Raw genomic sequence first — 16,783 nt, 5'->3', positions numbered from 1 at the left:
ACACACACACACACACACACACACACACACACACACACACTAAAAAGAAGGCCAGGCGGTTGTGTCACATGCCTTTAATCCCAGCACTCGGGAGGCAGAGGCAGGAGAATCTCTGTGAGCTCAAGGCCAGCCTGGTCTACAGAGTGAGTTCCAGGACAGTCAGGACTACAAAGAGAAACCTGTCTCAAAAGAAGGCCAGGCGGTTGTGTCACATGCCTTTAATCCCAGCACTCGGGAGGCAGAGGCAGGAGAATCTCTATGAGCTCAAGGCCAGCCTGGTCTACAGAGTGAGTTCCAGGACAGTCAGGACTACAAAGAGAAACCTGTCTCAAAAAGCAAAACAAATTTCACGAAATACCTTATTAAAAGATAAAAATAAATGCCACAGACTGAGGTACAGCGTTGCTAAGACACATCTGCTCATCCCAGTACTTGGGGAAGAGGTAAGTGGGTCAGGAGTTCAAGGTCAAGTCCCCCCCCCAGGCCAGCACGCTCCTTGTGAAGGGAGCTCTCCACCCCACCCCTACCCTCACCAGCATGCTCTATATGAAGACCCCCCCAGCCAGCATGCTCTATATGAAGCCATCAAAAAAACAAAACGACAAAAACAACAATGACAGCAACAACAACAACGACAAAACAAACTAAACCAAAATGAGAGGAAGTTGGCACTAGTCAAGTGATCAGAAAACAGATTATTATTAAATCACACTATAGAGCAAGAATGAAAAGGAGCTCCTTTCAAACAACTATGGAAAAGACTGGTTCAGGAAGACATACAGGAAGAAGACCAAGAGGAATCTTAGGGCCAAGGTGCTGACTTATACCAGCCATGGCTTTTAAAAATGTACATAGTCATTTAAGCAATTTGTAACCAGTAAAGCAAGACAGAACTCCCCCCCCTCCCCAAGGGTTTCTCTGTAACTTTGGGGTCTGTCTGGAGCTAGCCTTTGTAAACCAGGCTGGCCTCGAACTCACAGAGATCCCCCTGCTCCATCTCCCGAGTGCTGAGATTAAAGGCATGCACCACCACCGCCTGGCTTTTAAGACAGAACTGTTAACTTACAAAAACATAGACACGAAAAAAAGATTAAAGAAAACATAATTCTCTGCCATCAACCCTACCTAGTGCCAAAAAGGGAAGAAACAAGAAAAATAAATAACTATGGTAAGTTAAAGCAGAAATCAGCTCAGATGTATCAGTGGCCAAGGGAAATTTGACTAACTTGTCATCTAAATTTTCTAGGGACTGGAGAGATGGCTCAGTGATTAAGAGCACTTGCTGCTTTTGCAGAAGACTCAGGTTTGGCTCCTCACATTACACGACAGTTTATAACTGTCTTGTACCCTGTTCCAAGGACTCTCCAGGCACCAAGCACAAGCAGGGCGCATGAACATATTAAGCAACACACACACACACACACACACACACACACACACATATAATTAATCTTTTAAAAAAAAGAGAAAAATTCGGGTTTGATTAAATAAAATCTAGTCAATATTAGATATTAGAGGAAGATATTTAATAAACTGAAATACCAGATTATTAACCAAAAGAAATCTATCTTAGATTAATAAAGGCAGACTTTAAGAGAAACAATGTCCCTAAGAAAACATTCCCTAAGGGATGTTAACATACATTTATTTATTCATTTATTTATTCATTCATTCATTCATTCATTCATTCATTTATTTATTTAGCAGTATTCTCAGTATTCTGTCTGCATGTATGCCTGCAGGCCAGAAGAGGGCACCAGATCTCACTACAGATGGCTGTGAGCCACCCTGTAGTTGCTGGGAATTGAACTTAGGACCTTCGGAAGAACAAGCAGAGCTCTTAACCACTGAGCCATCTCTCCAGCCCCACATTTATAAATTTATATGCACCATCTGATTAGAGCAGATGCAGAGACCCGCAGCCAAACATCAGATGGAGCTCAAGGAGCCCTGTGAAAGAAGTGAAGGGGAATCATATGAACATCAAGGACACCACAAAACAAAACAAAGCAAAACACAGTCCACAGAATCAACTAATCGGGGCTCATAAGGGCTCAGAGACTGAGCCAACGATCAGGGAGCGTGTATGGATCATATGGTTGTTATGGCTGTGTAGCTTGGTGTGGGACTCCTAACAGGGAAGCAGGGATGTCTCTGACTTTTGCCTGCTTTGGGGCCCTTTTCCTCCTCCTGGGGATCCAGCCTCACACCTCATATCTCACATGATCATATCTCACAATATGAGAGAATGGGCCTAACTTATTGTAACTTGAGATGATGCCATGTTTGGTTGGTATCCCTGGGAGACCCGCTGTTTTCTGAAGGGAAACGGAGGAGTGGATCTGGGGGAGAGGAAAGATGGGGGGAGGGGCTGGGAAGTGTCTTAGGTTTTCTATTCCTGGTGAAGAGACACCGTGACCAAGGCAAGTCTTCTAAAGAAAAACATTTAATTGTGGTGGCTCGGTTACAGTTGAGAGGTTTACTATTGAGACAGAAAGCAAGGCAGCATGCAGGCAACATGGTGCTAGAGAAGGAGCTGAGAGTTCTACATCTTAACTCACAGGCAGCAGAAGTAGTCTGTCTCACTGGACATGGCTTGAGCATGTGAGACCTCAAAGTCTGCACCCACCATGACACACTTCCTCCAACAAGAAATGCCTACTAAGAGTGGCACTCCTTTTGGGGTCGTTTTCTTTCAAACAACCACAGGAAGAGAGGAGGAAGGGGACACTGTGGTTGGGATGTAATATATAAGAGAGGAATTTTTTAAAAAGGAAGCACCTGGTGAACTTTGTGAAGGGACTACAGTGGCCCCACTTGACACCTGCTTAGCTAAATGGTTGCAAGCTGTGGGCTATCGTGTGTTCTCGTCAGAGTCTGCATCTTGTGAGGTCTGTAGGCCCGTGCTTAGCGCTGGCTAGAGGACTCAGGTGTGGTCAGGAAACCCTCAGGTGTATGTGGGGGACGCTGAGACCCTACGGTGAAGGGCATGCTCTGTTGTAGGTAGCACAGGAATTCCCTTTCTGCATCAGAGACTGTTCAGAGAACCAGGCCACAGGCTTTTACTTCCTGCCTCCCCACTACCCCCTGAACTTGTTCCACATTCTCTGTCGCCTTCCCCTCTTGCCAAGTAGCATCTGATCTGGATTTTACATCAGCCGCAAGAAACTCAAAGGCAGAAAGAAAGCTGCTTCCCCAAGGGTCAGTGCATGCCATGGCTGTCCTCTGGGAAGGTCTAAGTAGAAATTCAAGAATAATTCAGAGTGAGAAGAGACTGAACTGAGGTAGATGAGATTGATACACAGGGAGTGGAGGGGGCACAGGAAGGACCTGGTGCTCCTAGGTGTTCTTGCAGGGGGTGACAGCCTATCTTCCTGAGCCCCATGAGGAGGACAGTTTGTGCAGGGATCAATGTCAGTTGGGGACCCCCAGAGCCCAGAATGGCTGTTCAAAACAACAAAACAAAGCCCCATCATAGTAGAGATTAGGGAGCTAAGGAGTGGCCTTTATGGAAATAAGACTCACATTCCTACCCCTGTGCTAGCAGGTGCCCCTTGATCACTGTGGGGTTTCTGGGTGTGAGAATCTCTTGCAGAAGGCATCTCCTGAGGAAATAAGTGAGAGAGGGAGAGACAGACAGACAGACAGACAGACAGACAGACACACACACACACACACACACACACACACGTGACTGGAGCCACCCGCCCACTCAACAACCACCTGCTACTCAGGCTGTCCCAAAAGAAGTAACCAGGCCTCAGGAAGAGACCTGTAGCAACACATGTCTTATCTACAGAGAAAAATGCAACACAGCTGATGGTTCTGCCCAGATGGCCTTTTCACTGTGAACAACGGCAAGAGAAAGAAAAAAGGGAGCTAGGAAAGACTCAACTTGGGGCAAAGCTGAGAGGAAGAGGAAATGAAGAGCAGAAAGAATGAGGTTCCCTGTGTGGAGCAGCAACAACCACTATGAGGCAGAGGCAGATACCCAGAGAGCTGGGAACTCCCAAATCCGAGTAAGACTGACTGGGTGGGAGCCTGATCACTGTAGATAGATGGGGAGCCTGATCACTGTAGATAGATGGGGAGCCTGATCACTGTAGATAGATGGGGAGCCTGATCACTGTAGATAGATGGGGAGCCTGATCAACTGTAGATAGATGGGGTGCCCACCACAGAACCTCTTCAACCCCTTGCCCCAGGAAATGGGAAAATAAATAAAAGTCTTGTCAATTCTTCAGAAAACATGATTTTGAGTACAGAAACTTAACCTACTTTTTATGTTGTGAGACAGTGTCTCACTGTGTAAGCTATGCATAGCCTGGAACTCTGTGTGTAGACAAGGCTGGTACTGAATTCAAAAGATCCACCTGCGTCTGCATCCTAAGCAGAAGAATTAGAGATTTGAGCCCCCATTCCTGGACTGACCTATGCTTTTTGTACTTTTCAGCGTCCACTAAACCTCTCTCCCCAGAAAGGTCTTATAAATCATTCACTGCCCACAAGCCTGTTCCTGGGGTTATTTAGCAGTGAAGACAGGTAACAAACAGGGGCAGTCTCTATTCAGAGAGGGGGGGGGGCACCATGAGCAGGCCCCATCCAACTCCCCGACTGACCAAATGCAAGAGCTGGAGTCAAGCCAGAGTGGTCACCCAGCGGTGGCCGCAGAGAGGACAAGACCTTCCTGCCATCGAATGCCAGTAGATGTTCCTGCCTAAGCTAGCAGGGAACTCGAGAAGGGAGAGACTAGGGACATCACATAGGGCTGGGCGGCCTGTCCTTTTACTGGTTTCTCTCATTGTCGTTCCTTCCTTTCTGGTCCTGGGTCGGGAAGAGGACGTCAAACTTAGGGCCTTGTGCATACCAGGCAAGAGTTCTACCGTTGAACTATTTCCTTAGCTCTATTAGTTTTCCATTTTTCTTTCCCCTCTCTTTTCTTCCTTCTTGAGATAGTCTCACTATGTAGCTCTGACAGGTCTGGAAACTATGTACAACCAGGCTGATCAGGAACTCACAGGTCTGCCTGCCTATATGCTCCCGCCCACCAAGTGCTGCAATTAAAGGCATATGCCACCATGCCTCGTCCATTTTCTGTCTTAATATTTAATGCTTAAGGCACAAAGTCCAGTTGAAAGATGTAAGACAGCCTAGTGGTAAGCGATAAAATTATCGTGAATTTAGAATTCTAAGTTTACTAAATTATTCAAATGAGAGGTGACAGTAATAAATACAGCAGCACACAAAAACTCAAAATGTTTACTATCGACACACTTGGTCTGAAATGGCATATAAACAGAACACACAAAAGAGAAAGACTGAAGATAAATTCAATATTGTGGGAAAATAAAACGAACACCAAAAGACCAGAGGCACAAGCCTCTAATCTCAGCTAATCAAGAGGCTGAGGTAAGAGTATCCTGAGCAACTTGAGACCTTGTCACAGAATGAAAAGAAGAAAGAATAAAGAGGGTTGGAGATGTAACCCAGCAGTCAAGCACTTGCCTAGGATGTCCTACCCTAGCATCACAAACAAAACTAACACCAAACTCCACAAAAACATGACACTTAACTAAATCTACACAACTTTTAGTTTTGCATCCATGTTTTACTATTAGGGAAGAATTCTGGGGATGCAGCTTGGTTACGTGCTTGCTTGATAAAGCTCAGGTTTGATCCCTGCACTGTACCTGGGTGCAGACTGTGCACAGCTGTGTTCTTAGCATTTAAGGAGTGAGAAGATCAGAAGTTCAAGATCATCCTTGGTTAAATAGTGAGCTCAAGGCAAGAATGGTTTAGTGAAACCCTGTCACAAACAATCTCCCCTAAACCATACCAACTTTATTTTGGTTTGGTTAAGTTTTGTTTTTTTAAGAAACTTTATTCTTTGGGCTGCAGAGGTGGCTCAGAGGTTAAGAGCACTGGCTGCTTTCCCAGAGGTCTGAGTTCAGTTCCCAGCACCCACACGGTGGTTCATCCACCTGTAATGAGGTCTGGTGCCCTCTTCCAGCGTGCAGGCATATACACAGGCAGAACACTGTATATATAGTAAATAAATCTTAAAAACCAAACAAACAAAAAAACTTCACTGGCTGGTGGTGGCGCATGCCTTTAATCCCAACTCTGATTCATAAAAAAATCTCCTGAAACAAAGCATTAGATCACTTAAAAATGTAAACTTAAGCATGTTCAAATATTTAAGAGTACCATGAAAAACAGTATTTCCAGATTATGGGTGAGAAAGAAGAAACAACCTGAGGATGGGTCAATAGGAAAGGGAAGAAGAAGATAGCTACTCCAATGGAAATAAATGTAAAACAGGATCTTCAAGATGTGTTTAAAAATGCAACACAAAATTCTACATTACATGCATACCTAAAGCATCAGGACACAGAAACGTCTAGAGAGAAAACAAGGGAAGTGGCCATATCAAAGCCTGAAAAGTCAGAAACTAAAGCAGAGAAACAGCACAGCACACTCACCAAGAATGTGGGCCACAGCCTGTGCTCCCCAAGACAAACACCTGTTAGAACACACTAATAAGAGACAATAAGTGTAAAGCCAACACCAATTTCTCCTTAGCTGGTTTGGTGCTTTATTGTGTATCACACGCTTCAACTGTACCGCACAGATGCCTTGGGAAGATACTATAAGCACCAACCATCTCACAGGCAAGGAAACTGAGGAATAGGCAGAGTGACAGTTATGAAGGTGTTACAGCTTAAGGTTAGGGTTAGGAGGCGAGAAGACGGGGCTGCAGGTGAGGACAGCCACATCAGTACTAAAGAGTCGTTCCGCTGGGCTCTCTGCACAACTGGACTGTCAACCTGACATACCCAACTCAGGAAGTACCTCCTTCGTCTGCTCCGTGGGCACATCTGCAGGAAATTTCCTGTACCTTATTTGATAGAGGCGGGCCCAGTCTATGGGGGGGGGGGACCTCTGGACTGTACTGTGTTGTGTAAGGCTAGGTGAGCAAACCAAGGAAAGGAAGGCACCACGCAGTGCTCCTCTAAGGTCTCGGCTTCAGCTCCCGCTTTGGCTGAACTCCATGGCGGACTTGTAACCTGGGCTGGAGAGATGGCTCAGTGGTTAAGAGCATTGCCTGCTCTTCCAAAGGTCCTGAGTTCAATTCCCAGCAACCACATGGTGGCTCACAACCATCTGGAATGAAGTCTGGTGCCCTCTTCTGGCCTGTAGACCTACACACAGACAGAATATTGTATACATAATAAATAAATATTTTAAAAAAAATAACCTGGAAGTCAATATATTCTTGCCTTCTCAAACTACTTTTGGCCAGTGTTTTATCACAGAAACTGAGAGTAAACTAAGAGAGAAACTGGTACCAGTAACTGATACTGTGATGGACCTGACCCTGGCTTTAATGTCTTAGACTGTTTTACAGGATGAAGGAAGAAAATTTGGAGCTTTGGGCTGGAAAACTCATTGAGTGCTCTGGGCTTCATGAGTTAATTGTTCAAGACAATTGGACAGAAACACAGACAGTGAAGGACTGGCTAGTGAAGTTTCAGAGTAACTCAGACTCCACCAGGGAGGGAGGGAGAGAGGGAAGGAGAGGGTGACTAGGTTAGCTGCAAACTCAGAGACCCACCTGCCTCTGCCTCCTGAGTGCCGGGACTAAAGGTGTGAGCTACCATGTCTGTTAAATGATATTTTTCATTAAGAATTTGTAACTTCTGGTGAGCTGGAGCTGGAGAACAACTGTTGATTAACTGGAGACCAGAACCTCTGAAGTGACAGTTGATGATCGTTAGCTGGGGCTAAAAATATCAGTTGTGCTTAGTAAGAGACCAGCATCATGGAGGTGAGATCGTCCAAGTATTCCCTCAGGATCACACACAGAAACTATGGTCCAGTGGGGGGACCAATGTGTGAGGGGCGCGTTAATGAAGGCGCAGCCTCCGTTGCAGTGAAAACCCCGAGACTGAAAGAGTCATGAGGACCTGAGGCTTAGTGCCATGTGGGACTGGAGTCTCCCTGATGAGAGGCAGGAGAGCTACTGACGAGCTGCAGATACTAGGGCAGTGAGGAGACCATCACAGACAGAGGCAAATGTGGAAGGGAGTTGACCTGAACCTAATCTGAGACGAGCTGTGCGTTCTAGGCATGACAGAGGCAAAGAAGGGAGCTGCCCAAGCCCTCTGGAACCCACAAGAACCAAGATGTCAGACACTGAGCCACAAGATTTTTGGAGCTACACTACTGGACTTTGGTTTTCCTTAACTGTGATTGTTTTTTGATATTTTTTTTTCCCTTTCCTTTTCTTTTTTTTCCAGACAGTGTTTCTCTGCATAGCCCTAGCTCATTCTGTAGACCAGGCCAGTCTCGACTGGTCTGCCTCTGTCTCCCAAGTCCTGGGATTAATGGCATATGCCACCATCACCTAGCAACTGTGATGGTTTTCCTTTTGAAACAAGAATGTATTTGACTCGGCTTTGATTTTACAGGGACCTAGAATTAAGACGTTTGACTTTTTAAAGAGACTCACTGACACATCTCTCTAGTCCCAAGACCCTGAACTTTAAAGTCCCACAGTGTTTAAGAAGTTTCATCACTTTAAAGTTGCACTATATTTTATATTCTCATATTAACATAAAAATCCTGGGACAAATGAAAAAGGAAAGGTTATGGTTTAGTAGTGATATGTTTATATGTCAAGTTGACAAAGACAAAGAGTAGATTTGTTATAGCTAACGCTGGTTGGTTTGTTTGTTTTTTGAGACAGGGCTTCTCTGTAGCTTTGGAGCTGTCCTGAAACTAGCTCTGTAGACCAGGCCTGCCTCAAACTCACAGAGATCTGCCTGTCTCTGCCTGAGTGCTGGGATTAAAGGTGTGCACCACCACCACCCAGCTTGGTTGTTTTTTTGACACATCTAGAGAGAGGGGACCTCAACTCAGGAACTGCCTACATCAAAATGGGCTGTGAGAAGTCTGTGGGGCATTTTGCTGCCTGATGACTGATGGAGGAGGGCTCAGCCCACTGTGGACACTGCTACACGAAGGAGGTGGTCCTGAGCTATAAAAGAAAACTAAATAAGCAGGTCATAGAAAGGAAGTCAGTAAGAGTGTTTCTCTGTGGTCTCTGATTTAGTTCCTGCCTCCAGGTTCCTACCTCGATGTCCTATCTTGGCTTCTCTTGATGATGGACCATTAAGTGAAAAGTGAAACAAATCCCTTCCTCCCCAAGTTGCTTTCAGTCATATTGTTTATCATAGCAACATAAAGGTAAACTAGAACCTGGACACTGGAGGAGCACGAACTCCATGCACAGATCAGCACAAATAGCATCCTCTAAATATCAATGAAAAGAAGCAGTAAGTACTATAGCCAAGCAGGGAGTTCAGGTGGACACATGAGAACACTTATCCAGAAAGGCAAGATGACAACCTTCATGCCTCTGCAAAAGATAGGGTTGTAAGGCACAACTTTTAAGTGTCAGGGATTGTACCCATGGCACCCAGGAAGTGTGCAGCCTGTGTGAGACCAAGTACACAGAGTTTAGCTCCAAAAGCTAGACCACTGTGAAAACAAGAACAAAATTCACTCCCTATATATGCTTTAAGAAACACTTAAACAAGTAGTATATTTGGTATAAAAAGGAAAAGGACACAAGCAATGACCAGGCTTGGGCTAGGGTTAGATACCTAGTGGCTTCCAAAAGCATAGGACTGAGTCCAGGCAAGGAACACTATTGCTCCAGAAATGCTGGCGGGCACACGGCCTACAGAGCAGGGCTTATGAAACCTGCTATCACCTGCTACTGGTGCTCAGAATCAGCACAGCAGATGAGACCGGAGCCCCTCCAAGATGACTGCATTGCTTGTGCACACAAGGGTTGTCAGAGTGGTCCTCTCACCACAGGAAAGAACACTTATCCCACATATCTGCAAACCCACCCTATTTCTGTGGTGCCGACTATCATTAACTATAGAAATGGACATGTTAAAAAAGATTCCACCGTTCCAGCCGATGTTTCAGTTACTATGTTACTGTGTCTTCTAATAGAGCCAAGATCACCCCACTATGTGCAGCAATCTCATGACTACTGATGCGCATTCATATCCCACTAAGTCGTATAGTGGCTCTTTCCTGTCGACTTTGGCACATGTCTAAAGTCAGACTGGGGAAACCTCTCTTTCCCAGGAAATCACATAAAAATCCTTGATGGTGGTGTGCACTGGTTTGTTGCCTATTCCCAACATGCACTGATTATTACATGCTGATCCAATCAGCTAAGTTCTGTTTTCAGTGGACTGTCTCAGGTTTTATGTAAGACAGCATTTCCTAGGAATACAGCATCTGCTCCTCTTAACTGTCTCATCCGTTTCCCTGTCCCTGGGAGAGGGCCTCTAAACACATTGACAGCCATGGCATTTCCTTACTCCCGTTTTAGTCAGACAATGATCCTATTTTATCAAAAGCATCAAAACTGTTAGAACTCACAAACTAGGAAGTTCTGTAGACAGGGATATGGAGTTTTATCAGATGCTTCTGTGGCACTTCTGTCTTGATATGGTTTTTGTTTGTTTGGTCTGGTTTTCTCAGCTGATAATGTGGCAAATAAGACATGGGGAGTTCTCAACATTGCACGCCCACTTCCCTTCATCGTGCTGAAGGGTCGCTTCCCTTGGGGGCACAGCAGAGAAGGGACCACACCACTAATAGTGAGTGTTTACATGGATGTAGAAAACAATCTGATTGTGAATTCTGTATGTCTGAAATGCTCTACAGTCACCATGTACTGCTTTGATTGTTGAAACAAATAAATAGGAATATAAAAAAAAGCTATGGTATTTTATCCTGTTACAGTTTCATGAGACACTGAAGTATGCACACATGCCAGGGTTCACAGAGGAGGCATTGTCACCTGCTCGTCACTCCTGTGGTAATCGTTGTCCTCCTCCTGCTTCTCTTCTGCTGTCTCTTTATTGGAACTGTCGTCTGCTTTGGTTTCACCTTTTAGCACAAATAGAAAATGTTGTACAGGTTGAAATATCTCTAATCCAAAATTCAAAAGTTCTAGTATGTAAAACGTTTCGAGGTGTAAGTGGAAACTTCTAGACTTAACCCCATATGACAGGCTGTATGTAGAAAAAGGCAGAATTAAAATATTATATGCAACTTTTCCAAAATGAAAAAAAAAAAACAAAACCCAAATTCTGAAACACTTTTGGCTCCAAACATTTTGGATGAGCAAAACCCATATTAATAAATCCAATGTTATAATACTTGTAAAAGTTCACAGTATATTAAAAATGATGCTGACACTCACACATACAAAGAGCCCAGTGATAGCAGTTAAAACCATTCTGCATGTCAGCTAAGGAACTAAGCAACTCTGTGGTAGGAAGCCCTATGACTGCAGCTGAGTGAGGCAGGTTTTGGTTTATGTGTCTTGAGGGGCTCAGTGGATTTGGACTAATGTCTTAAGGGACTCAGAAGATGGAGAAGTGACCAGAATTGGTGAGCAAAGCAGAGACAAGCCTCCAGGACCACAGCAACCTTAGTCCTCTAAGTCCTCTAGCTCGTGGGGCCTTGCTGTTGGACACACGCTTGGGACCAGATTCCCACTTCCATCCACACTAACCTGCCCCCGCCCACACCTAGTCTGGCTCCCACAGGGATCTGGGTATTTAGCACATACAGGGTGGTCTTGAGTGGTCCTGCCAGCAAAGTGTCAGCACTCAAGATTTGAATAATTTATTAAATACAGACTTTAAAAGCACCAATTAACTTTATGCTCAAATCCAATTGGCATTTGACCTCTTTATCATAAAGTAAGCAAAGTTAGAATCTTAAGGATATCCACTTTCTACCGTTTTTTCCACATGACCTCTAGGTATTTTCTATATCTCTTGTAGTCTAACCCACATGTCCAGCTACCAGGGTTGATGAAGATCCTTTTCAACAACAATCAGAAAATGGGCAGACCACCTAAGCCTTGAGAAAAAGTGCTCTGTGAGAGAAAGCCTCTGAATTGCATTGTGGCCTAATGCAGCAGCTACTCACCATTGCGGGGATCTAAGTGCTGTTTTGCTGAGCACGCCTCCCCCTTGATGTCACCTGGTACCTCCATGCCCAGTTTGTGATAGAATTCCCTCTGTTTCCTCATTTCCGCTATTAAGAATGGAAACAATTTTAATGTTCAATAGGAAAGGACTTAAATAGTAAAACTGCTCACTAATGTCACACAAAGAAACTTGCAGATTAGATGATGAGTCCGAAGGATGATACTAATAAGAAAGTAAGCACAGGTCGGAATGGGAACCGTAATGCCCATGTTGCAGGTATCTGAGAACACTGAGACAGGACACAGGTAGGAAGAACTGGGGCAGCAAGACAGGCTCTGGAGATGTAGGGATCCTGTTCTGGGACTACGACACATCCTCCTCAGCCCTCTAGGTCACCTGGAGCATGACAGATCCTATGGAAGTAGTTTGAGGGACTCCCCAGACTGCGACAGGTCCCGAGGAAGTGGCTCAGATGACCCTTCATACATCACCACTAACAATGTGGCTGTTAGTGCATTCTTATATACTATAAGCCGTTTTAGCACAAGCTGCTGAGTGCTCCCACTGTCCCTATAGCCACAATGGTTACAATCTACAACCATCTGGCTACCATCAAGTGCAGAAGAGCTCTCACCGGGGTTGAGGGTAGTAGATGCACCTGAAGACAAGAACAGACCCAGAACAACCCTGTCCTGGAAGACTTATTTGTGTGCCAAGGTCCCTTGGTCACATCAAAGATTACAACAGTGGCCATGTCTGTCTTGTACTGGGTGAAGACTGCCCCCAACTGGCTGTAGGCAGCAGTGGCCATGAAAGAAATGTAAGAAAAAAAAGGAAGCAGAAACCTCCAGCTTACAGAGAAAGTTTATTCTTAAAGACAAGCATCCAGTCCTGAAGCTGTCCAGCGTTTCAGATTACTGTGTTTTTCGGGATTACTATCCAAGAAAGCAGCATGGTCTGTCCTTAAATGGTCAGCATACAAGCTCCATTAGCTAGAGGAAATTATCAATTACAAGAGACAAAATCTGCTTCTGACTTTCAGCAAAAGTTCCATCCATGATACTAAAATTCAAACTCAAATGACATGCATCAGATCCTGGCCACTACTCAGAACACAAAGGAAACTTAAAATGATTTGTTCAAACCAAAAATCTCCAAGTAACTCAGTAAAAGATTTTATATGTAGTCAACCAAGAAATGCTTTCTTTTCTTTTTCTTTTTTTTTTTTTTTGGTTTTCTGAGACAGGATTTCTCTGTAGCTTTGAGGCCTGTCTTAGAACTAGGCTGGCCTCAAACTCACAGAGATCCATCTGCCTCTGCCTCCCGAGTGCTGGGATTAAAGGCATGCACCACCACCGCCCTGCAAGAAATGCTTTCTTAAATAAACTTTAAAAATTTTTACTTGTTTATTTTTTAAGACAGGGTCTCATTAGGTAGCACTGGCTGGCCTGGAACTCATTGTGTAAACTAGGCTAGCCTCTAAGTCACAGAGATTAGCCTATTTTTGCCTCCTGAATGCTGAGGTTAAAAGCATGTTGTTTGTAGGCTGATCAGTGCAGCTGTTTTACTCTCTGAACTTCAGGCAAGCTTTATTTATTAAAAATACAAATATCACTACAGTATCATGCCTGGCCTTATTAAACTTTTCATCTGCATATTTGCTTTCCCTGTAGACATGGAACCCCTAGGGAGCCCAGAATATGTTCTGGACATGTCCAGCCTGAACAGATGCTTTGCCAAACCTGACTGTACACATATGAAGATGTATAAACTGTGTACCTGGCCAGAAAAGGAACCATTTTAGAGCGGAGGGAAGGATCAGAGATGGTTCAGTGGTTAAGGACGCCTGTCACCAAGGCTGAGAATCTGAGTCTGAACTGTGACCCACACCGTGGAAGAGAGAACTAACCACTACAAGTTGTCCCCTAACTTCTGTATCCAATCATAGCACATACATCAGGGAACACATGCATCGCCACATGTACACGTATATACATAAAATAAACAAATGAAGAGGGGTTCCCATTACAACTGTATGAAAGGCAGCCCTGAAACCAGAGCATGGAACAGTTTTGACAAAGAGAAGTCACCCAAAGTAGCCTCACAAAGAGTTGTGACCTTAATACCAAAGGCCCAGAGATCAATGATAAGGAAGTCACCAAAGACAGAAATAACTCAGCATCTATCACCCCGTTTACTGCCTATTTCCTTATTTTTCTCACCTATCATAATAAAAAAGGATAAAAATAATAATACCCCCCGTGTGGTCTGACACTGAAATGTCTTTTTTTAAAGTTGCCAACTCTGGGGCTCTTGGGGGGGGGGGTGACTGATAAGGAGAGCACTAACCCCTCCAGTGGGTAACCCGACTGCATTACTGAGAGGTGTAGGAAGTAGGCCCCTGGGCAGGCTCTTATTATCTGTCTGCTCCTCTGTTTCCTAGCCACCATAAGGTAAGCAACTTTGTTCTGCCATTCCCTTTTACCATGGCCCACAACTAACAGAACCAGATGACCATAGACTTAAAACCCTAAAACAACAGGACAAAACTCTAGGGTGTTTGTCATAGAAACAAACAAACAAAAAGTGTAATATGGCCAATGTCAGGTATGTACAGATACAGAAACACAACCCATTAATCCCAGTGAGTTCAAGGCCAGCTAGAGCTAGTTAGACCCTACATACAAACAAACCAAAACAAACAAACAGATACAGAAATTGGAAATTTCTGGCTATATATAATTCATTAAAATTTAGTCAACAACACAAAAAATTCTGTTAGTAATCTATCTAAAAGGTGAGCAAGTCAACCTGTAAGGAAGTTTTATTTGTAACACTGGAGAATCACACACAATTTAAGAGCCGCATTAGCAACACTGGAGCTGAGCCAGTTACATTTGTTCTAAGGTTCATGCTATCTCCTCTGCTCAACAGCATCCCTACAGAGGCTGTGACTATTTCAGCACTGTTAAGAATCAACCAGCAAAGTAAATCCAACAGGTGCCTCATGGGACCAGAGTAAGGTCACTTACCCCAAGGAATCTTATGCAGCTACTGCAAATGGTGCATGTGGCAGGGAGATGCAAGGAGATGCGCCATGGTGGAGTTATGGAGAAGATCGACTGTAAATCATGTGATGCCCACATACTCAAAGCAAAGCAAAGCACAGTATTCTCTTGGAATTTAGAAGCAGAATGGCATCTGAGACTCTACAACTATTCCCAATAAAAACACTCTGCCACTGAGTTGACTTGAATGAGGTATGTCTGCTAGTCCCAGTTAAGATCACATATTGACCCTCACACAGTGAGAGTGAGTGACTTCAGTACCCCACTCACCAACAGACAGGTCATCCACACAAAAATTAAACAGAGAAGTGCTGGCGCTAACTAGTCTCATAAACTAAATAGATCTAACAGATAATTATAGAACATTTCACCCAAACACAAAAGGAACGTGGCTTCTCAGTAGCTCTAAAATTGAAAATACACTTGGACACAAGCAAGTCTCAACAGATACAAGAAAACACTCTGCATCCCATCAGCCCACCACAGACCACAGCTGGGTATCAACAACAGAAAGTGTGTAAACTCATGGAAACTGAACAACTCACTACTGAAGGAAAAATGAGACAAGATAGAAATTAAAAACTTTTTTTTTTTTTTTTGGTTTTTGGAGACCAAAACTACTCTATGTGATTTGAGTCTGTCTTGGAACTCACTTTGTAACCAGGCTGACCTCTAACTCACAGAGATCCTCCAGTCTCTGCCTCCTGAGTGCTGGGATTAAAGGCGTGCGCCACCACTACCCAGCAGAAATAAAAACATTTTAGAATTGAATGAAAATTTATGGGACACAATGAAGGCTTTTCTAAGAGGTAAGTTCATAACACTAGTGATGTATTAAAAAACCGAGATAAGCAGGGGTGGTGCACTCGGGAGGCAGAGGCAAGGGATCTCTGTGAGTTCAAGGCCAGCTTGGTCTACTGAGCTAATTCCAGGATAACCAGGGCTACATAAAGAAACCCTGTATCAAACAAACAACAAAAACTCAAACGACCCCCCCCCAATTGGAGAGCCCTCATATTACTAATTTAATGGCACATTTGAAAGCTCTAGTTAAGAGGCTTAATTTAACATTAGTGCAGCCATGATAGACTATGGACCAACAATCCTGGGATTAGGCCTCACCCTTACAATAACCAGGAAAAACCACAGACTGTACCCTGGGGGGGACCAATCAGAAGTGAGACAAGTACCAGCTGCTTCAGAACATTAAGAATAGCTTACATAATCTGTATACAGACTGCCAATTTCCTTGCAGCAAAGCCAGTACCAATCACTGCTTGACAAAACTTGTTACCTCACTCCTGCCCAATCTGAATCTAGAATTTCCCTCCCCTCCCCCATCCTTTACTCCTTAAAAACCCTGCCACAGCTGAGCGCAATGCTCTCCCTGGTCCAATCACTGTGTCAGAAGGAATGGTGAGCCCAAGCTTGGGCTTGCAATAAAGGTTCTCTGCTTTTGCATATGAACCTGGACTTCTGGTGGTCTCTGGGGGTACATGATGCAGGCATAATGCTAGAACAAAAAACAAGGAATAATACATAAAAGGAACAGATGAGGGGCTGGAGAGATGGCTCAGAGGTTAAGAGCATTGCCTGCTCTTCCGGAGGTCCTGAGTTCAATTCCCAGCAACCACATGGTGGCTCACAGCCATCTGTAATGGGGTCTGGTGCCCTCTTCTG

The 16,783-nt window shown here is 44.3% G+C and overlaps 1 protein-coding gene across 4 annotated transcripts in view; it reads right to left on the bottom strand.

Moving 5' to 3' along the window:
• The window catches only part of Pcgf3 (polycomb group ring finger 3), a 43,509-nt gene that overhangs the window by 7,379 nt on the left and 19,347 nt on the right, over positions 1-16,783 (bottom strand). For all 4 annotated transcript variants that reach the window (XM_026785076.1, XM_013350930.2, XM_026785077.1 and 1 more), the window contains 2 exons: positions 12,034-12,141; positions 10,892-10,980 (listed from right to left, as the gene is read on the bottom strand). In XM_026785076.1, coding sequence (XP_026640877.1) covers positions 10,892-10,980; positions 12,034-12,141 — 197 coding nt within the window. The remainder of the gene's footprint in view (positions 1-10,891; positions 10,981-12,033; positions 12,142-16,783) is intronic.

This window comes from Microtus ochrogaster, linkage group LG1, assembly GCF_000317375.1.
Source record: "Microtus ochrogaster isolate Prairie Vole_2 linkage group LG1, MicOch1.0, whole genome shotgun sequence".
Taxonomy (NCBI): domain Eukaryota; kingdom Metazoa; phylum Chordata; class Mammalia; order Rodentia; family Cricetidae; genus Microtus; species Microtus ochrogaster.
This window is presented reverse-complemented; position numbering and strand designations above follow the sequence as displayed.